Source organism: Narcine bancroftii, chromosome 1 (genome assembly GCF_036971445.1).
Source record: "Narcine bancroftii isolate sNarBan1 chromosome 1, sNarBan1.hap1, whole genome shotgun sequence".
Taxonomy (NCBI): domain Eukaryota; kingdom Metazoa; phylum Chordata; class Chondrichthyes; order Torpediniformes; family Narcinidae; genus Narcine; species Narcine bancroftii.
In genome coordinates this window covers 413,490,966-413,514,890 of record NC_091469.1, presented here as the reverse complement: position 1 = coordinate 413,514,890, position 23,925 = coordinate 413,490,966, and the positions used below count along the sequence as shown (strand labels likewise).

At 38.1% G+C, this 23,925-nt stretch overlaps 1 protein-coding gene across 5 annotated transcripts in view; it reads right to left on the bottom strand.

Annotated features, from left to right (window-relative positions):
• LOC138751551 (ubiquitin-conjugating enzyme E2 E1) overlaps nt 1-23,925 on the bottom strand; it is an 81,735-nt gene that overhangs the window by 54,229 nt on the left and 3,581 nt on the right. Inside the window, exon 1 of one of the 5 annotated variants that reach the window (XM_069913973.1) lies at nt 16,181-16,293. The exons of 3 other annotated variants lie outside the window; for them this stretch is intronic. In XM_069913973.1, coding sequence (XP_069770074.1) covers nt 16,181-16,212 — 32 coding nt within the window. In that variant the 5' untranslated portion in view covers nt 16,213-16,293. Of the gene's footprint in view, nt 1-16,180; nt 16,294-23,925 lie in introns of those variants that run through there. One more of the 5 variants, XM_069913972.1, reaches the window with a different exon arrangement.

The window sequence follows — 23,925 nt, the reverse complement described above, 5'->3', positions numbered from 1 at the left end:
ATTTTGCACCGCCAGTCTAAGTATTACTTTTCTATCCAAATAATTCAAACATCGAATTATTACAGGTCTCGGTGGCTGACCAGGTAAAGGTGACCTCCTTAAAGTTGTGTGAGCTCTTTCCAATACCAAGCCTTCAGAAAAAAATTCTTGCCCTAGTACTTGTGGGATCAATCTGTAAAAAAACGAAGATGATCTCATCCTTCCATACCTTCTGGCAAACCAACAATTTTCACATTATTCCTTCCACTTTGATTCTCCAAATAGTCTATTTTCCTCTCTAACTCCTTCTCATGTTCTCGCAATTCTATAACGGATTTTTCAACCTTCAACACTTTTTCTGTATTAGAAGCCACTTGTTGACATTCCAAAAAAGCAGACTGAAATTTAAAAAAATCTTCACAAGATGCTTCTACACGTACTTTAACTATATTCAATTCTGAACTTATCCTTTGAGCCAACTCATTCATTATAGGCTGAATGACAGCATCTAACTGCTTAGATTGTAATTCAGAAAAAGCTCAGCCCTGCTTTCTCTAACGTAGTGGCAGAACCGCATAACTGCAGATCCTGCTGCAACTCAACAACAGGCATTTTAATGGTCTTACTGCGGGTCTGGACTCCCAGCGACAGCACCCTGACTTTCTCAGGGGGTCGACGCTGGACTCCCCCCGCAGCTCGCAGTTTAAAAAAAAATCACGAATGAATTAGAGATCTTCAGATTGAAATGCTTCCTGAAGCGTTTCAGACAATGGCGTCGTCTTCCTGCATGCTCCCTCCGTTAAAATCGGCAGGCTGCCAGAATCGGGATCCACTTCTTGGGAACATGCACCTTCCTCCAGAGAATGGGTAATTCCAGTGCTGTCCTTCACTTGATGAGTAGTAGACATTTTTTTTTCAGCTCCCACAGGCAGTCTTTGTAGTTTAGGCACTGAAGAAATTAAACCTGAGGCTGTAGCAAGTTGTTTAGGCCCCAAATCTTCAGTACTTCGAAAATGTAACTTCTTCTGCACTTGAGGTTTAATCTTTTTACCATTAATGGCCATAATAGTTCCTTAATACTTAAAACTAAAATGTAAGAAGTTTAAACTTGAAAACAAAGGGTTAAAAAACAGGTACTTAGAAGTCCGGCCAGAGAAGTCGAGATTACACGTCTAGACTCTACGCCATCTTGCCATGCCCTCACCTATCAGGGAGCATTCATGAAGGCAAGTTTTCCATTCCAACACAAGGGTGGAGAATCTCCACCTTTACCTTCGGATTGTTTTGCTTGATGAAAGGGAGATTCTCTCTTTAGAGAGAGAATATGAGCAACATGATGCTTTTCATGGGGAACTGCAGATTACCCTGAATATAGGCCATGCAGATGTTGGATTTCATTCTGTTCAATTCAGTCACCATCATAGGAAGGAGGTGAAAGTATTAAAGAAGATCCAGAAAATTATTACAAGAATGTGCCAGACAGGGGGAGTTTGTATGTTCAACCCACACAGACATGGGGATTCTCCAGGGGCTCTGGTTTCCTCCCACTAATCAAAGTGTGTGTGTGTGTGTGTGTGTGTGTGTGTGTGTGTGTGTGTGTGTGTGTGTGTGTGTGTGTGTGTGTGTGTGTGTGTGTGTGTGTGTGTGTGTGTGTGTGTGTGTGTGTAGGTTAATAGGGTGTAAATGGGCTCATGGGCCAAAATGCCCTGTTACCATGCTGTATGTCTATGTTTACAGGGTTGAGTAACTACAGTTACAAGATTTAGTCAGATTCTGGGCTGTCCGCTTTGGAGAAGGCAGATAGGATATTTGACAGAACAATATTAAAAAATGAGGGATCTGGACAGAGTAAATAGCGAGAGGTTTTTCCTTTGAAGAATGGAAATAAAAGAGACTCAAATGTGACATGAGGTAAAAACTGAAACTTGCTGTATGGTTTTAATCTTATTGTAATGGCTGCAGATGTGGTGAAGGGAAGTTCTATTGTGGCCTTCAAGAAAATGATGGAGAAAATTTGCAAGGCAATGGAGAAAGGGCCAAAAGAACAAGATAGTTGCTTTGAAAGAAATCTGGTGAGGATGTGATGGATCAAAAAGTCCCCTTCCATGACATAACCATTACATGAGAAAATATTTCAATAAAGTTTTTAAAATACATCCTTACCTAATGGAACACTGAGCTGGAACAAAATTCTATTTGCAATACAAGCCATTTTCAATTAGGTCCACAATTTTCAAATGACAATCTAAACATTAAATGAATTTTTAAAAAATCCAGATACTAGAAAATTTTAAAAAACAGAAAACGTTGGAAACACTCAACCCTCCATCCCATCGACATGATGTTCCTGGATCAATGTCTGAAGAGGGCACACAAAATTATTGATGACTTCTTCCACTCTGCACAGAGCAGCTTTCAGCCACTCCCATCAAGGAAGAGATACAGGAGAATCAGAGCAGTTTGAGGAATAGCTTTGCACAATGGGCAGCATGACTGTTGAACAATCAAAGGAAGTCCTCACACTAACCATTCGAGAGACTCATATTGAAGAAAAAATATTTATATAGATGAATACGTCATTCATATGTATTAATATTGCTCTGTGTGAGGGCTATGTCTGGTTGCACGATTTGCACCAAGAACTGGAGAACAGTGTTTTGTTGGGTTGTACTTGTACAATCAGATGTCAATAAACTTGACTTGATTAAAGGGTAATTTTACAAATGTTTACAAGATATTATGGGAACTTCTAAGACCATATATGGCCCAAATATCCAGGGATCTACCCTGCTGAGAACCGAGAACGGAGTTGTGATGATCAAGAATAACAAGGCATGTGGGAAAGAGGGCTTTGAAATACTCAACTGAGAAGCCATCCCCGATGCAAGTGTTCACGGACTTCAATTCGTTGCTACTCCAGACTACGAAGCTGTTAAAAGCCAAATACCAGATAAAAAACGATGCCTGATGAAGATGGCATCCCTGATAAAACATGGTGAACAAGAACGTTCGACACAAACTCTGTTTAATCCTCCTTATCTTGAAGGAGGCGGCTATGGAAGCACAGCCATAATCATCACCATCTTCACAAAGACAAACGAGTTCACAGTAACTAGAGAGAGGACCCCCTGCTATCTGCAGCAGATAATGTTCTCACCTGCCTCCGCTCAAATGCTGAACATCTATTCCAAGTCAAAGTGAAGATTACAGCCATCAGAAGGTATAATGGAGTTCATCTTCATCAGCAGTTTTCAGATTTTAAAAATTCTTATAAAAGACACACTGACTCAGTCATTCAGAGAAATATGAACCCAAATCTGGCTGCTTTAGAAATTTTTCTGCATTCTAAATATGCTACACAATGACATAAACCATGACTTTAACCAATGTCAGCACAGAATACATTCAGAATCAGAATTTATTGTTATGAAATTTGTTGTTTTGCAGCAGCATCACTGCACAAACATACCTATTATGACCATATTATGACATTACTATAAATAAAATAACAATAATTGTGCATGAAAAGTCAGGCAGAATCTTTGGTTCATTGATTATTCAGGAATCTGATGGCAGCAGGGGGAAGAAGCAGCTCAAGTCATTGCACTAACCTTCTTCAGCTTCCTTGCCACAATACTGCACACAAAGCATCCTGGTAGAGTTAAACCACTGTAGGATACATGGAATACTGTTCAATATCCATCTTCAGGTCACTTCAAATTCATTTATCTGCCTATTGCATGCAGTGCAAATGTGCATAGAGGAAGAGCTCCAAATCATCATTACCCTGAACAGCTGCAAAAAATCAATCTCCTTTGAGACAATCTCCACTGACCACCCCAAGATAATTTAATGCACAACACCATCCAGGTGTTGCAAGAGATGCGCTAAAGGTAGTTTGAGAGGACCCTCTTTAAGGTGACCTGCTGGAACTCCAGGGTGATGACTAGGGGCATTGGGATATGCTGCACGATATTTGCTGATCACTACATGTAGGTCCTCCAGAGCCAGCTTAATATCTGCCTGTGTAAGAATGTAGATTGGAGTCAGGGCAACAGATATGAATTTGCTCTGACCACCACGAGGAGTTGATCAGGAAGCAAGCACTGCTGCCTCTTCCTTTATCCATGAATATTGTCCAGTTCAAGGGATCTAGAAAGAAATCTTTGGGCTTAAGGGCCAAGTCCGGACAGTTGTGGTGGTTTTGGGGGGCAAAAGAGTGGCGAGTTGTGGTGGTTTTGGGGGGGGCAAAAGAGTGGCAAAGCAGTGTACCCAATTTCTCATGTCTCTCTGGTACAGCAATCTTGCTCTCATATCCTCAGTTTTATTCTCCAGAGACACAGTTTAGAATGTAGGCTAAAAAAGATACTAGCAAGGATTTTTTTGGGGTGTGGGGGGAAGTAAAGGGGTCAAAGACACCTGCTTTTTAAAAAAAAGTCTTTCTTAAATCCCACTGACAACATGTTTCTGAAGCTTCCCAGTCCTATGTTTACTGACCCTGTGTGGGAGCAGCTCCATTAAATAAGCCTTTTGGTCTCAGTTAATTTTGTTTTGGCACTTGGAAATGGCCTGAATTGTAAAATATAATCATTCAAAAGAGGTTGGATCAATTTGGACCATCAAAGGCTGAGGGGAGACCTAAAAGAAGTATATAAAATTATGAGGTATTGGCAGGGTGGATCATCAGAGCCTTTTGCCAAGATGGAAAGGTCAAATATTAAAGGACAGTTTTAAGGTGAGAGTAAATGGTTGCAAGTCACTTAGTTGTTAAAGAATTACATACATTTAACAGGAGATTTACTCTGGTTTCAAAGATGATCTTTGGTGTTACATATTACTTTCAGTTATGCAACTAAAAATCCCTGTAGCTCAGCTTTAATCACCACTATCTGGTAATTTAGAGGGTTTTAGGATTGGAGGGGTTAACCAGTTTAATCTCCACAATTGATTCTTATTGTTTACAATATTAGTGCAATATTGGCAAATCAGTAAAATATTGGTTGACAAAATTGTTTCAGAGAAAGTTTTTCTTTAAAAAGAAAATGCAGGCATAATCCTGATATCAGAATTTATTGTCATGAATATGTAGAGTGATGCAACCAGTCAGAATGTTTTATTAGCCAGGACTCAGGAATTAAAAAGCTTGATAGGCATCTCCTCCTGAGTCCAAGGATATGAAGACTATTGTAAGAATTCTTGTCGCTCCACAGTTTACTAAAACAGCTGCCAAAATTTGTGGTCTGGTGTAGATGTGTAATAGCACAGTTCCACATTGTAGAATGAATCCAATGCCCACTTTTTTTGGAAGTGACAAGTTCACCATTCCCAACAGCACTTCAAAATGCTTACCATGGAAGACTGAATCAATTTGAAATACTTTTTTAGCCCCCTCTTCCCTTTGTGAATGAATCTCCAATGAAGCAGGCTTCATTACATGGGTAATACAGAACTCAATTTATTTAAAACCCAAGATAACAGTACAGAGCACGAACAGGCCTGTTGGCCTTTGCAACTGTGCAGAAGATATCCAAATCAAAGTACAACTCTGGTGTTGCTGGCACCTGATGGATACTCCTCCACCCTCTTTGTACTCACATATCTATCCAAAAGCCTCTTAAATACTCCCTCATTATTCCTGTCAGTCCATTCTGGGCACCAAACATTCTAAATCTCCTTTAAACTTCCTCCCCCTCACCTCAAATGCATGTCCTCAAGTATTTGAGACCTTCAGCCTGGGGAGAAGATTCTGACTGCTCACCCCATTAATGCCTCCCATGAGTTTATGAGCCTTTATCAGGCCTTTATTCTCCAGATAAAACCACCAAAGCTTGTGCAGTTTCTCCCCATTACTCATACCCTCTAAACTTGGCAATGTTCTGATAAACCTCTTTTATCCCCTTTCAAAGTCTCCGCATCATTTCTGTAGCAGGGTGATAAGAATTGCAGAAGACATTGTGGAGCAAAATTCTCACCTATGGCTTTGAAAACCAGAATCACTGAATATTTTTTTACAAGGCAAAGATAGTTACTGACAAGGGGGGAAAAGAATAAATGTGGTTCTTGGGAATGTGCAATCAGATCAACCGTAATGTTGTTAAATGGTGAAAGAGGCCCAAATGCCCAACTCCTGCTCCCAACTCATGAATAGTTTGCTCAGATCTCTGACGATTGAAAAGGAGCCTCTCTGAATCGGTCTGGGTTATATTCATTTTTGATTCTCTGGAAAGAGATTAGGATTAATAATGTGGAACCAAAAGAATACTTCTTCAAATACCATCTGTGATTTTTAAAAAAAGATGGGATTTTACACTTCCCCACAGTATCCTCCATTTACTTTGTTCTCCTTTGTAGCCCACACAGGAATCACTGAAAGCACCACCCCTAGTCTGAATTAGGGGTCTCAACAACCTGTTCCAAGCCTCCACAATCATTTATCCCTTTGTCTTGCTCCACTCCATCGACTTACCAATTCACTATTCCGATTTTACAGACTCCATCAACTGACCTTTGCCAGAAGCCCTTAGCTTTTCTTCCCTCAATCAGAGTTTTACCTAATTTTCTCTGCTCTGTGAGCACCCATGAAGGAAAGATTTTCCCCTCTCTAAAGCTACCTGGTCCTCGGGTAGCACTGAATTTCAAAGCAGAAAGCTCACAACCAGAACGGTCATTGGCCTGTCAAAAACTGGCCATTTAACATACCTCTTCAGGGTCAAAAAACATACTAATTCTGGGCATCCATCTTTAAAGTACCTCTCATTTCAAATCAAAAAGGAATACAAGTTAGGTCAGCCAAATATAGGAGACTATAGAAGATTACATCCAATTACCATTAGTTCAATTGAATAATGATAAAGTGAAGCAGCCAAAATTAAATTACCTCAAACTTACCCTCAGTTTTATTTTTAAATTCTAGCGCATTTTTTTTTCCCTGCAAAGTAGCTTTTTTGAAACAAGAGGCACTATAATTACATAAGGGAACACAGGAAACAAATGCTCAGCAGTTGTGTAGTTTGGAAAAACAAGGTGCAGTGTGCTTATAAACATTAATTACCAGCAAATCACATGGATTTAAAATGAAAGCAACAAAGCCACAAGATAAAATGTGATAGCCATAGAATCATAAAGCATGAAACAGGCTTTTCATCCCACCAAATTTAAGCCAACTCGTCAAGCACCAACCCTGCACGAATACTACTCAATTCTCTCTACATTTCCATCCCTACCCTCCCAGATTCTCCTACACAGTTGCACACTCAGGGCAATCCATCAACCCACAACCCCCCCACCGCCCCGGAGAAAATTAGAGGAAAGAAGAGCACCCAAAGAAAACTCACACAATCCCTGGAACAATATGTGAACTACACACAAGCAGCAACGGTGGTCAGGATCAAGCCCAGACTGCCAAGAGATGGCATTAACTGCCATGCCACCATACCAGCCTGCAAGCCTGCATCTGTGCAATGCAGGCCATTGAAATGTGCACATGTTCATATTTGTGTGTTGGTGGAGATGTGTGCATTCAGGCCTGTGTGTTTCTTTGTGTATTCCTGCCAGCAAGTTCAGCTGTCCATATTCATTCCAGTATTAGAACAAAAATGGCATTTACTATTCACAATATTTAAAAAAAGTTTCACCCAAGAGAGTTAAGCCAGATAAGCCATTCATACATCTGGTGGCAGATGCACAGAACTCTATGGGCAATGGAGTGGGCTTTACACTTTGCAGATTGCTATTAATGTTGTCACCCATTGCAATGCATTGTATTTAATATAATCTGCAATGCAACAAAGAGACAGAAATACATACAGCAGGAAATGTGTCTCAGTTACAATAATCTTTAACAGTTTGAAAGATTGCACAAGTTGATATTAGCTGTTTTTTATTTCAGCTAACTCTCACTTTTCACAAGTTTTGTACTTAGTTGACTATGATTTTAATTTTTTTTTAAAAAATGCCATGAAGTGTTACAAAATATTTTCAAGTCTTTTTGAACCATAGCAAAAACATTCCATGCAGAAAACATATCAATCCAGATTTGGTTATCAATGGTACACACTTTTGACATTTGATGGAAATAAATGGTTTACGAAGAGCAAAGGGGCAGTATGCACCAATTTCCCCCAATCTGACATGACTAATTCTATTAAGGTTCTGTTCCTCAAGCACACCTTAGAGCAATGAAAAGGCCAAAGGCAGAGCTTGAAGTAGCATGGAGAATTCAAGTGACAAGCAGGTCGATGCTGGAGCTTGTCCATGCAGACTGAGCAAATTCGAGAATCGAACTGCTGATGGGATGGCCAATGTAAAGGAGACAATTGAAAGCAATACATGAAGGTAAAACACATTGATTTTTCCTGACCCTCATAGACAGTGAAGTAAAAATCCAAGACAGAAGCTAAAATTTCAAACTAAAAAAAAATGAAACATTCATGATATTATCATTGAATACTTAACATTCCTCAAGGCCAATAAAGTTATTCAGCAATGAGTACAACTAATTATGTGCCATTAGAAAATCAAATATGTAGCCTGATCTGACCAGATTTGTACTTTCAATGCTGTCAGAAGTAAATTCTGGATTTTCAGATTGATCTTTGTAAGCGTAAACATCAAAATTGACATCAGCTTTACCAAGTAAATGTTTCCTGATTTAATGATAGCACAACTATAAATTCTGGTCTATTAAATTAAATTAAATGCTTCAACAAAATTATCGAAAGCCAAAGACTAGGAAAGTAGAATTTCCAGAAAAAGATGCAAAGGAAGTGGAATTTGCAAAGTCTGTGAGGAATCTCAAGGAAGTATTTGCAGGCTGTGCCTATTCAGGATTGAAACTGCAAAAGTGGAGCAGCCTTGGCAAATGAAAAGGTAATGTGAATGTGATCCAAAGAGTACATATGAAATAAGAGGTTTGAGGACAGGAAGGTGATGGAGATAATAAAAAAAAGTTTAAAATACAAGATGAAATAATTAAGGATGAAGAGTTACTCAAACACAGGAACAGAGCTTGGAAAGAAGGTGTTCAGGAGAATTTATAGAACTAACAACAGAAGAAAGATCAAGCTATATTCAGATAATGACACAGCACTGCCAACTAGACATTAAATACAAGTAAAATACAAAATTTCCACGGCTATCTTGTGCCCTGTGGTTTCCAGCTCTGATTCCAGGCCTCCCAGTTTGGCCCCTGCAAGGTTCACACACGGCAGTGACTGCCCTCTTTTCCAAACAAACCTACAACACAATTCCACTACTAGACACAAGAAGTGTCTGTCACACCTGCATCCACACCTTCTCCCTCACCACCACCGAAAAGTCCTTTCAAGTGACTAACACTTGTGTATCCACAGGAGTGATCTATTGCATCTAGTACAGCCTTTGTGGCCTTCTCTGCATTGGAGAGACTGGATGCAGACTAGGAGATCACTTTGCCGAGCACCTTCGCCCGGTCCACATCAATGACAGGAATCTCCCAGTGGTCAACTGCTTCAATTCTGCACCCCACTCTCATTGTCACATGTCTATCCATAGCCTCATATAGTATCCTGTAAATTAGAGGAATAACACCATTTTCTGTCTGGGTATTGTTCAACTGGATGGCATTAACAGACTTCTCTGGTTTCAGCCAATCAACTTCATTCCCTTTTGTCTCTCCACTCCTTCCTTCTCTATCCCCAGAGACATCCCTCCTCCCCTGCTTGTTGCTGTGAACCCCCCCCCCTCACTTATCCACCTCCTGCCTTTGGGATCATGCTCCGCCCCCCAATCCCAACCCCCAACAATTAGTTCAGATGCCTGCCAACATTTTTTCATACATCGATGGAGTGCTCAAGCCAGAAATGTTGGTCATGTACCTTTATTTTTGCTATACAAAGTACAGGTACACAACCCTTTATCCAGAACCCTTGGGGGAAGTGTGTTCAGAATTTCTGATTTTTCCAAATTTAGGAAAGTCCAACTGAATTGCGCTGCCGTATCCACCCCCTTCCAGTCGCCCAGCCGCCTCCCCCGACCGCCGGTCCCTCGGCCGCCTCCCCCGACTGCTGGATTTTGGAGCTTTCCAGATTTTAGATGTCCGGATAAACCTGTTTGGTTGCTCCAGCGTTTTTATTCAAGGTTATTTGGCTGTTTAGAAATTACAGCACTGTTTAAATACATAGTGCCCTCATTTCAGGGTACCATAATGTTTGGCATTACAGGTTTTGTGATTACTCAGGTACGTTTAATTGATGCAGGTATAGGAGAGCTAGGCTTCTATGCTTTTGATCACCTCTGGAGTTTGTAGTTGCTAATTTTTCAACATGAGGTCTAGAGTTGTGCCAATGAAGGTTAAAGAAGCTATTATGAGGCTGAAAAACAAGAATTAAACAGGAAGAAACATCACCCAAACCTTGGTATTACCAAAATCAGCAGTTTGGAACATCATTAAAAAAGAGTGTACCGGTGAGCTCAGATAGCACAAAGGGACGAGTGGGCCAAGGAAGATCTCCACTGCTGATGACAGAAGAATTCTCATCCCTAATGAAGAAAAATCCCCAAATGCAAGTCTGACGGATGGTGGCAGGTTTGCATTATGTCAATGACTTCTGTCCAAGAAAACCATGAAAAGAACTACTGAGGCTAAAAAGTACAAACCTTGGCAGAGGTAGTATGCTTTGGATCTTGGGCAGTTCATTTATGCTGCCACGCTTTGTTCTTGCCATCAATGATGCAGGTTAATCTTGGTCTCATCTGTCCACAACACCTTTTTCCAAAATTCTGCAGGCTCTTTTAAATGGCTCTTGGCAAACTGTAATCTGGCCATCCTTTCTGTGGCGAACTTGTGGTTTGTATCTTGCAGTGTAGCCTCTGAATTTATTTTCATAGTCTTTTGTGGACAGAGGACATCGACATATCCACATCTGCTCCCTGAAGAGCGTTTCTGATGTCAGACATACATTTGTGTATTTTTCTTCATTATGATGAGAATTCGTTAGTCATCGGCAGTGGAGGTCTTTGCAATTACTGTGTTCACCAGTGTGCTGTTTCCTCTTAATGATGTTCCAAACAGTTGGTTTTGGTAATCCTAAGGTTTGGGAAAGGTCTCTTACTGTTTTATTCTTGTTTATCAGCCTCAATGGCTTCTTTGATTTTCATTGGCACAACTCTTGTCCTCAGGATGAAAAAATGGCAACCACAGACTCAAAGCTTGATTAAAAGTTTAGAAGCAAGTCTCACTCTCTTCTACCTGCACCAATGAAACAACTAAACATACCCAAGTCCTCACAAATACCTGTGAAGCCAAAAGTCCTTCTGAAATGGGGGAACTATGTATAAAAAAAAATGGTGAATTTCTGTGAGGTCTACCCAAAATGTTATTCCAATAACCTCGAATAAAATCTGGAATGTGCACTTTAATTACATGCAAATTGTTTGATACAAATTTAAAACTGAGGAGCACAGGGGCAAATAAAGGAAAAAATTCTGTCCCAAACATTATGGAGGGCACTGAAAATAGAGGACAGTCAATTTAATTAACTTGGGCAACAGGAAATAGTTGTAATACATCTTGCACACTTTGCAAAACAGTGGTTGGAGGCATTTGGAGTATTGTGTGTAGCTCTGGTCACCATTCTCCAGGAAGAATATGGTTACACTGAAGAGAGTAGTGAAGATTCACTGGGATGATGTCTGGATTGACGTACATACTTTAGTTATTGGGAGAGACTGGATAGGCAAGGCCACTTGGCCTGTTGCTAGTCAATAAGACCTTAACTAATCTGCCTTGAACTAAACTATTTGCCCATATATTTCCCATAACCCTAAAAAAAATCTAGTGTGTCTCAACTTCATTCAATGAAGCAGCCTCCAACTGTTTCCTTGGACACAATTTCTCAGATTCACTACTCTTTGTATGAGAAAAGCAGTTTCTCCTCAGTCTTGAATAAATTCCGCAAAATTTTGAGGTTATGTCCCCATGTTCTAGTCTCACCTGCTAGTAGAAAAAACTTCCTGATTGCTCCTTCATAATTTGATGTTTATATAAACATCCCCCTCCAATGCACATCGACCATGGCTGCTCACTCTCTCCTCGTAAACTGATGAACCACTTGCGCATTGTCTGCTAAAGGTAGTATGTCCTCTCTCATGTAAGAGACCAGAACTGCATGCAGTGCTCTGTGTGGCCTCCCCAGTACAGGTACACAATCCTTTATCTGGACATCTAAAATCCAGAAAGCTCCAGAATCCGGCAAGTGCGGAGAGAGAGGAGCGCGAGTCCGGGGGTGGGGGGTGTATGTGGAGGAAGGAGAACGACCGGCAGCGTGACTGGATGGGGGTGGGGGTAGATACGGTAGTACAATTCGGGTGGGCTTAAATCTGGCTTTCCGAAATCTGGAAAAATCCGAAAATCGGAACACACTGTCCTCAAAGGGTTCCAGATAAAGGACTGGGTACCTGTATCTTGTATGGTTGCAGAAAAACATCACTGCTCTTAAATTCAATCCTCCTTGCACAGATGTGCAACATTCCATGTGCTTTTATGATTATCTGTTATACTTGCAAATGAACCTTTTGCAATTGATGAACAAGTACATAAAATTCCCATATCCGCACCAACGGGGATTCTGGATAGGCAACATTTTCCGGTTGGCTGAGTCACACTCTTACAATGCCTAACTAATACACATGCATTAAGAATAAACAGTTTAAAAGACAAGAAAATGTAAAATGTAAACTTGAAAATAATCAGCATTGTCCTTAATTCTGTAAAGTTCACTTTAATCAGGTAATTCCCTTAACTTAGAAAATTTAAATTCTAACACCAATGCCATGAGAGCACTGCACTTACAGCTATGTTAACCATGTTGCCGTCATTATTAAACCACCACCCTCCCCAAGTTTACAGATAAAATCTTAATAATGTACTGATAAAAACTTATGAGGCAAGGAGATTCACCCCAGTAGTGAGCAGCATTAGCCAGCTCTTCATTCTGGGCACCACAACTTTATTCATACTAAACTTTACTGAAACTTTATTCAAACAGCTGTTGTGGACAGGACACGGGGTGCTATGCTCGCTGAATGTTTGCTCTCATCTTCACCAAGGGTTTGTGTGTTACTTTCAGAATTAAACTTTTATTTATATTTTTATTTATTCTTATTCTTTCCAATTATTTATTTGTTTTCCTGATTTATTTACCAGTTGCTTGGGTTGTAGGTTGTTTGAATTCCAGATACTGGACATGTACTCATGTGACTGATTTTCTTGATTACTATATACATGTGTGTAATAGTCACATATTGTGGACCAATTTTTAGGGCAAAATTTAAGGGGAGGTGGTTGACTATAACATGCATGCTACTTTTGACTGCAGCAAGTATCTATGTGGTTTGGGTGTTGGGAGCTCACATGAGTAGGCGGCCTGCCTAGGTGAGAGTCAGCAGTCAGGGCTTCGGGATCTTGGATAGGAGGACAGCTGGGAAATTGAGAGCTTCGATGGTGGGAGGGGTTTGCTGAGGAAAGATTCTGCGCTCGGGGTGACAGGAGCTCGGCCAGGGTATCTGGAGTTTGGACGGGTGGGCGCTTGAGGCCAAAGCAAGAGTCCATGGTTGGGGAGCTGGAAGACCTGCCGAGGTAAGTCTGCAGTCGGGGCATCAGGAGCTCGGATGGGCAGGCAGCTGGGGCCTAGTAGAGAGTTCGCTGTCAGGGCCCGGGAGATCTGCTAAGGCCTGGGCAAGAGAGAGTGGTCAGGAGCATCAACAGCTCTGGTGGGTGGGTGGCCGGGACAAGAGATGGTGGTCAGAGCGTCGTGAGCTCCAGAGGGTGGCCAGGGCCAAAGAATTGGGGGGGGGGGGGGGTGGGGTGTGGGGGTTGACTTTTACATGTATTACATGCATGGTATGCTAAGTGACCAATTGACTGAAGATTGAAACAGGGCAAGTCTACTGCAAATATATAGTGGTTAACATATAAATTTACAAACCCTTTGTTGTTCAGCCATGATAAATTATTAATACTCAATACATTTGCAGCATATACTGGGCTCAGAAAACACAACCAAATGCCAGGAACACCAAATGCACATCATGAAAAAGCCAATAAAATACAATCAGGAAGAGAGACCCACATTCTGATTATTGTCAATACTATTAAAACTTAAAAGATGAACAAAACCAAAAAAAATGCTGGAAAAACTAAGCAATTCTGGCATCATTATTTTTCATATTATAGCTTTTCATCAGAAATGGGAAAAGTTGGAGACAAAACAAAGATTTGAAAAGGTTTGTGAAAACTTACAATGATCTATCGCTTCCTTATTTATTAAAACTTACTTGGTATCTACTTTCTCCAGTTTTAATGGAAGGTCATTGTTAAATAATGTACCCTTCCACTTTTCAATATCCAGTGTTACAACCAATTTCAATTGTAATACACTGTGCATACAAAGGTCAAAGCAAGATGGCTGCCCAAATGTTTCATCACGTGGGTTGCGTGCAAAATTTTTGCACCTCACCCAATAATTTTATGACAAATTTTCAAAGGGATATTGGATATTTTTCCCTAAAGGTCCACTTAATTAAGTCATCAAGAAGTATTTTAATAACAATTGGAGAATTTTCATCTGGGCACCGATTTGTTGACTTTTAAAAAAAACCTAGCAGAATTTACAGTATCAATCAGCAAGACAATTTTAATACAATCTGTTCACAAAAAATATTTTAAAAGCTATACTAAAAGCATTGATTATTCTACTTTTTCTTCTATCCGTGTATCTATACATGCAAATCTGACTGAAGATACAAATTAGATACATTTCATTACTTTGATTTTAGAACTTTGTAATAAAATGAATTTAATTAGCATCTCAATGAGAACTATCAAGAGGGTTTAGGGAATGTGGTATACTGTGCTAAAAAGGAAAAGAGCATTAGTAAACAAATACTTGAGGGTAACCAAATCTGCAGAATCTTACTTTCTTTAGCATTCAGAGTTCACAATAGGATTACAATTTTTATTTTAGAATGGAGAACAAAATTTTAACACTCTCTATTCCTATTCTTTTGCAACATAATTCCAATGACACTTAAAGAACTTATATTAAGCATATAAATTTTCATTTAACAATTTCTAAGCCATCTGACTTTAAGCATTTCCACAAAAAGCATGGTAAAGAAAGACTCCTGACATCCAGCATTCAAACAACCAGCAGCCTCAAGCAACTGACCAAAAAAAATTGTGGAAAATAATTAGCTAAAACATTATGAAGTTTAACATTGGCACACCTCTCCATTAGCTTGCCAGTCATACCACACGCATTCTCAAGCAACCAGAAAATTCATTTGTTTGGCATCTACCAATCGTCATACCAGGGAGTTTGTTTACTGTTCAAAAAAAAAATAACAGAATGTTTGAAGTGGAGAGAAAAGAATAAAATGAAACATGAATTTGGATTAATAAGAGAAAATAATTTAAAAATTTGTGCAATAATGACAAATTAATCAACAAATTTATTAGAAAAGCAGCAGCATATTTATCACAGATTTAATTTTTGAGGTAATCTTTGACTAAGCCTGTCTAATCCCCATTTCTAATCAGATTGTGATACATGTAGATTGTTTGCCGATCATTTCTCAGTACTTTAGATTTTTAACTAATAGTCATCAAACCAGAGACTGTTCCCAGAGTGATCTCTGCCTTTTAATTGTTCCTCGTTCCCAAGTATTGACCCCGTAATCTCGAGTATCTATCACCATCTTGGCATGAACAGACTTTAACACAAATTCTACAATTTAAAATTTGATTCAGCCATCAAGATCAGTTCCTTCCCTCTCTAATGCAAAAAGGATGACAAACCAAATTCGTTACATTCATTGGCTTTTGAAGTTTAATAATATAAACAGAATAACTGAACAAGTTTGTTTATACTTTAATAAATTGAAATAATTGTGAGCATCGACACTCCTGCAAAGTTAGCGATTACAATAAGTGACTCCCATTTGGCATTTTTTTTTCTCCCAAAGTTTTAAAGTTAAAAAAATTGAAAAGAGGCCAAACGTGTGGCTCCTTTGCTTTCACCTGGGTATGAGGTCTCAAAACCCAAATGGGTAATTCTGGACTTTAACCAATTTTAAAATCAACTGATGTTTGTCCTCAAGTTTGCTGTAAATTAGTTTCAAGCCAAATTATAAACATCAAAAAAAAATCAAAACTAGTACTTACTTGATCAACACTGTCAGAGAAGGAAATGGCATTTGACTAGAAACTGTAGATACATCTCCTAACTTTCAAGTGTTATCATTACTTCAATCCTCTTTAGCCTCAGCAAGACAGGATCTTCCCAAGGTCAATGTCACGGATGTTCATCTTTCATTAGAGAAGGAACAAATCTATTAATCCATAAATTTATCTCAAGTAATTGCCTAAATGCACAAGGGATTGTAATTTTTAAATGTATTGTAAATGGAAATAGTAATTAATATTACCTTTAAAATAGAAGGCAAATTCTTCAAAATCCTCAGTTATCTGAATTTTTTTCTGAGTCAAACTGACCAGGGTCGTTGGGCTCCTAGGCAGAAGCAGGACCATCGTTGGGGGAAGTGTCGGTCGCAGTGGCCAGCATATTTTTGGGGTGAGAATTAAACAATTTTAATGCTTAAAAAGCCTTCCCTTGTTGTTTAAACACTGTTACATGATTTACTGTTCTACTGAGCAGTTTTTAAAAATACAAGTTCTTCAAAAAAAATGTTTATCAGAAATGGGCCCGGTCCCAATCATTTCAGATAATTGGAGTTGTACTGTACTGTGATGGTTCACTGCTAAAGAACATAGCTTGTTAATCAAAATGGTATTGGATAATTTTCATTTGAAAGAAACTAGAACTGGAGAATATAATTCAGCTTCTCCACCCTGATCAGTTAGATCACTACTGATTTGCTTGGAAACATAATTTTTGTCACTTAATATTACTCATTCTCAGAAAAACTCCACTTTGCCTTCGTCAATTCATAATACTTGTAGTGAATGACTAGCTTCAGGGACAACATGAAGCATAAATGCCAAATGGCTAAAATTGCAATATTCAACAATGCCAAAATGCCTCAAATTCTGCATATGTACTTATTCTGAACTGTACTTTGCAATTCCAACAACTCTTTCCCCTCACAAACCAAATGCAATTTCTCTAATCACTAGATATTATTGATCCACACAATCATAATCATCTTCTTTCAACTATTCCTGAGCAGTGACTATTCTTTACACCAGTTTCCTCATTTGGCATTTATCATGTTATTATACTTAAGTTGAACCGCAAATAAAAACACAAATTGTTGGAACCATTCAGCAAGTTAGGCAACATCTGTGGAATGAGAAACAATTAACATTTCAGGTTCAGAATCCTTCATGTTACTTTTTTTTTGAGAAGTATTGGCCAAGGGTGTGGATGAAAGAGGTAGAGAAAATGAAAGAGTTTATTATAGCAATAATATTGGTTCAATTGACATCACACAAGTCTACTCACTGCCCTTGACTTTTCTACCTAGCTATTCATGAAAGTTAAGTTTCAAATACAAAAATAAGCATGTCAGCCACCTCATGTATTCATATCAACACTGAAGCAAACAAAGCAAATTTGTACAACAAACTGCCAAGTTACTCAACACATCAAGGGAGTGCCAAAGTGGGATATAAAAAACTTTTAACAAAAAAACTAAGAAATCCATGCTGTAGCTCCAGTTTTCAATAAGCAACTAAGATTTATGATGGAACATAAACGCAGGAATTAAATTATTTCATTGCTGTAATATTACTTTTAAAAAAAAAAATCCTTGCCAATGCATCAAGCTATAGATGTACAAAGCAAGCAGTGAAACACTACTCCCGGAATAACACATTCCTGGTGTAAACAACTACAGTAATTTAGTTTTAAATTGGACATGTCCATAAATATTTTCAGGGGCATATTATTGGCTGAATAAATTACAACTTTTGAAACAAGTAGCCATACATTTTCCATGAATATTTAGAACACATTTCCTTTGAATAAAGGTACATATACTATTGAATAAGCCATCCCCACAGAGAAGTCTCAGGTATCAGCAAATAAATTTCAAGCAAAGTGCACTATTGATAGTCTCGGTGCTTCAGAGTGAGAAGGGTTCAAAGCAGAGTCAACACCAGCTGCTGAAAATCCAGTGCTTCTGATGTGGACACAATCAGACAATAATTCGAGACTTTCCACAGAACGGGACCAACAATTATCGCCAATATGAAGCACAAAGAAAGGCCTTTCAAGATACACACCATTATCCTCAAAAGAAAATATAATCTTTAACCATAGGACAGCAACTAGAAAATGACCATTATCCTAAAATGGTAGCTGAGAAAAGTGAACAATGAAAACTCAAGCAATACTGGATACACAGAACTATAGGAAGTAGTAAATGAGTAATGGCTTGGGGACAAAATCCAGTTAGCAATTACTACAAGCTACAACCCTGCAAAAACACTGAAATTCCTTTTTCAGAAAGGATGCAACTTTCTAAAAGCAGGCAATAATATTTTTCAAATAATTTCACATCAAATTCAGCCCTTGCTGTTGTAATTTGAAGCAGGTTGTTTGACAATGACTGCATGTTCACCAAAAGTACCAGCAAATGAAAATGTAAATACACTGAACAAAAACTTTAAAAATAGACTAGAACCTGCTGGAAAATGCACCAATTATCCCCATTCAAGTCTCAGCAAACTCAAGACTGTGCAAATGTGGTCCAAAACCTGCTGGATGTTCTCTACACCCCAGTGGCACAGACATGCAAATCCATTTGGAGTCAAAAGTGGTGCAAACTTGAATTTCACAGCATGTACACTGGTCATCTGTCAGATGAACCTGTACCTGGTTAGCACATTCATTTGAATGGAGGGGACTCACTACAGGAAAAAGTTAAAATATTAATCATCAAAAAATATTTGTGTGAAGAATAATTTGAGAGTTTGGGTAATAGTGGAATTTTTAAAAAAATCTAATAATTTGATTGAATAGTTTTTCCCAAAGAGAAAGATGAGCAAGCATTGGAAAAAAATACAATTATGTGGCTCTGTCAGCTATAAATATTTCTTCATCCATTTAGTGCATGACATGGGCTGGCTCACTTATATGGCCTTATTATTTCATGCAAGGTTCTGCAACTACAGGCCCTCACCAATTTTGATTGGGACTTAAGATTTCAGAAAGTTTGCTTTACTGGCACTGCAAAATGTATGTCAGTGCCAAGTGGCAGATTGGTCTGCAAGCCAATTTACCAACAGTTATGGACCACAAGATCAGCTTTATTTTAAAAAAGTTTATTTTAATTTTTCAAAGACTCATATAGAACATTATTACATACATCATATAAATATTTTTTTAAAATTTACAGTCTCATATGATTGGCCAAATCTCACCCCACTTCCCAACTGCTAACATTAAAAAAAATGTCCAAAAAAAGGGTATTTGAGCATGCCTTCATTATTTAGTCCATATCTTGATCTTCAAGAATTCAATGTTATTAACCTAACTATGTTATTTAAACCTCTTCGGAGAAGGTAATTACATCCTTAAGCCAGTCTGATTCAAACAAGATTGCCATATTTTAACAAATATCATATTTCTTCCTAAAAATTACGTTATCTTTTCCGAAGGGCACAACTTTGCATTTCCATATTCCAGCGAGTAATAAGTAGGGGGGTGGAGTCAGACTTCCATGCAACAGCTCCACATTTCCTAGCTACCACTAGTGCAATTCTCACGAACTGTATTTAACAGCTTTGTGCCAATAACCATAAGATCGCACATTGAATACAGTTCTGGTTCCAATGGAAAATCCACTTCTACAATTTCTGTCATACCAAAAGGATCTTACTTTCACGCATAGCCACGTTGAATGTATAAATGTTCCAACCTCTATGCCACACCTAAAACACGTCCAGAATTTCAGATTTTAAACAGTGTAATTTTTGCATTGTAAGGTATAATTGGTGAATAAAATTGTATTGTATCAATCTTTATCTGACATTAATAAATGATGTCATGATTGGAGCACCAGTTTAACCAATATTGTTCTTGAATCCTTTTCTCCAAGTCCATCTCCCACCTTTCCCTTGATTTGCAGAGCAGAATTTAAGATCCTCAACTTAAACTTAACATTGCAAGTTCTCAGAACTGCTTCAGACAATCCCACATAACAAGCCGTAGACCATAATAAATGGCATACAATTGTCTTGACAATAATTTACCACATGTTCTAGCAAGGAAGGTACTGAAAATTAAGAGAAAAAGCAAGTTCACTCCTATCAATTTTTTCTCACCTTCGTACACATTTAGCTAGATATTACAATGAGAGAGGCTTTCATATAAAATTACAAGATAATCAGACCAAATCAAGCACTTCCCTTCAATCTCCGCTAACCATTATGTAACCAGGAAAGCCAAACAATAAAGGGATCTTTAGGCAATACATGCCCTCTTTCAAAAAGAATAAAATGAGACATCTGGGAGTAATTTTACAAGCCTGCAATCTACAAGGAGTACAGATTACAAACATGAGAATTAAATTTGAATAGTATCCAACTGCTTGATCCATGACATTCAATTTTATGCATAAATGCATGCCCACATCTATGATGCCCTCTATTCACATACTGTCTCTCTTCTGCAGGAGTTTACCCAAGTTGGAACACAATTTTCTGGTACATTATCAAAGAAACTGTATATTGAGCATCAATCTACACAGTGAATGTCAGCAGACCGTTCAGCAACTTCTGACACCAAGAGTTGCACTGATCCTGTCGTAATATCATGTGAGCAATGTATACCTGTACACACTTTTATTAAAGCAACCAGTAATGAGAGAGAAAAACCAGTTGTTTTCCCCATCCTTAATCTGCACCCAACTACTGTCCCACTGAAGTTAGGTAATTTAGCCATCCTCACTATTGTTTCTGGTACAAAGTACCTCCAAACCATAGTGTGCTCATTTATTGAGTCAGAACTAATATGAACTTTTTAATGTGTTTTTTGAGAAAACAAACCAAGTAAAATATACATTTCATTCTCAAACAATTGCAGATATGCACTCCTAGCTTTTGTAATCAGCAGTGGCTACACAGCAGATTCTCTATCTCCTCGCCACCACCTTGACTACAGTTAATAGCTTGGATTACATATGATTCAGTTACTAGACCACTGATCAAAAACATGACAATGCTCAAAGGAATCATCAAACAAGTTAAATTAATTAAAATGTTCTCATTGTTATTTAACACCATTAAGCGACAGATTATTGTAAAAACCCAATGATATAGTAATTTATTTTTGGGTACAAAATCTGTTTTAACAAGTCATTCTGGGCCATTCAAAGCAATTTCAAATCCTTGAAAATGGCAAGCCACTCAAGTTCATGGGAAAATTCAGTAAGGAATCAGTAAAAGCTCATTTGCCCAAGCAGGATGTGGCACTTGTGACCACAAAAAAGAATGATGGATGAGAACAGTACAGGTACAAGGAGAGAAAGGGTACACTCACGAGAAGGGATGGAGGGAGTTATAATGACGGACTATGGTTAAAAAAAAAGACACAGGTGGAGCATTAAATGTCAAATGGCTGAGTTATAATCTCTATAACCCTACACACTCGAGATTACTCCAACTAGTTTAATACAGTGGTAAAATGAATTAATCAACTTGAATCCTTTTCTCAAAAACTCATAAGCAAAATGGCAGGCAATTTTAAGAACAGACTTTCCCAATAGAAGTTCAGTGGTCATTCATGAAACCAGTAATAAAAGCCCATCTTTTGACTTTACAACAGTGTATGAGGTGATGAAACAAAGTCACAATGTCTGTTGCCCAAAAATTTTAAAACTCCTAGACATTTTGAATATTTTGATTAAAATTTAGTTGCATCAGGTAACAAGATTCACTTTGACATATTATAAATATTCAGCATTTTCAAATCTCAGCAGAAAACACAGAAAATGTCAGACATATCACCAATTTAAAAAATATTATACAAAAAAAAATCAGATTTATTTTGCCCATTAAAGCCAAAAAGATGTTTTGAAGTCTAACATAGAGCGCAGACTATATGCATCAGTACGAGTTTTCACCATTCGAACAATATTTCTGTTAATTGAAATACTTGAATTTTAATTAATACAATGTCTCAGCTTCACAATTAATCTGTGAGCATTGCTAAAGTAATTGCTTCAAAGGCTTTACCTCCATTTGTTTTTAAATTCTATAATTAAACATTTTGTCCAAAATACCTCATCTTACATGCACATCACAATATTTTGTTTTGTGTGGCACTTTCTTGACCCTTAAATGTTTCCCTGTCAGTTAAAGTTTCCAAAACTCAAGCACAGCATTTATGGCTTCAAATGATCCACTGTCTTAACTCTCAGCAAACAAAAAACATTTAAAATGAAATCTTCATGGTTTCATTTCATATTTCTGTAACTGATTACAGTTTAACTATTCCTCCAAACTATGGTAAATGCTTTTTAACCCTTGTTTAAAAAAAAAACAAGCATCCACATTCTTAATAGGAAAGCAGCTTATCAAAATTAAATGTCAACAAGTCATTTCACTGAAAGCAACTGTGAACAATGAAAATTTCCAACTCTCAGGAATATTTACACTCACCTCTCACTTTCCAATATTCTTCTAATATGACTCAAAATACCTGCAGATTACTTTAGCTTGGAAGACTTCACTGTTAATCCTTTCCAATTACCTTACAAGTTTTCTCAAGGAAGAATTCTTGGCCTCTACCTCTTCTCCCCCCACCCCACTTCCCCCCTCCACCTGCTTTGCAAGGATCCGAGGGTAGACATTCCAGCCATTACTGTTAATAATTCAAATTGATTAACTCAGCACCAATTTTGAATTTATGTTCCTAGATTCAAATGATTAAGTGCACCTGTCAATGTATCACCAGTGGAAATGCAACAATTATACTAGATTTTCAGCATGGACAGGATTGAATGATTGCATAGAACTATGGATATAACCAATGTGGCTAAACTAAAGCACAATTAACAATTCTTGTCCAAGCAACAAACATTTTGCTGCAAAAACATATGAAGTTCATGGCCCATTGCCTCTGTCAGCTTTCTGGTGAAGTGGAACAACTATAAAATCAAGATTAGGCCATTCAGCCCTCCCCCCACCTCTTCTATAAATCAATTAAGACAGGTCTGATCCGCTCATAACTCATCTCCTTACTATGGTTCCACAAATCTTCATGCAGAAAATAATCCTAAAAAGTCCCACTTTAGAAAGCTTCTTGCACAATGGAAAAAGTGCAATAAATGCTTCACATAAATCTCTTCTGAACACCCTCACTCTGATTTGAAAGGTTCTGCACCCACCCCATCTCCACAATGATCGGGACTCCCAAGTAAATAGGCAATCTCTAAATGCCCTATTAAATCCTTAAATCATCTTGGATCACTGCCTAATCTTATTTAAGTGGAATACAAGGCCAGTCTGTTCAACCTGTTCTCGTAATTTAACTTTAGTACATCTTCAGGTGACTACAATACACTATCCTTCCTGAAGAAATTGACAAGCTTTTCCTTAATACATACCATTATATAGCAATAACATCCTTCAGATGCAATCAATTCATATTTTGACATTCAACTAACAAATTTCATAACTTAAAATTAAATGAGCACCATACATCTAATTTTGAAAAAGATTTGGGATTCATTCTGTCATATTAGGCGATCAAAAATCAGGATTTTCCCAACAGTATTTAGTCACTTGCAATTTTTCTAATATTAGTGAAGATTTTTCAAGGCTGAATTTGATAGCAAAAGACATAGAAAATGGAACATTGAAAGTCCATATCAAAGAAATTCGTGCCCCTCTGGTGCTATCAAAGCCATTTCTAGAAATTTCTATCTGTCTAGACATTTTCT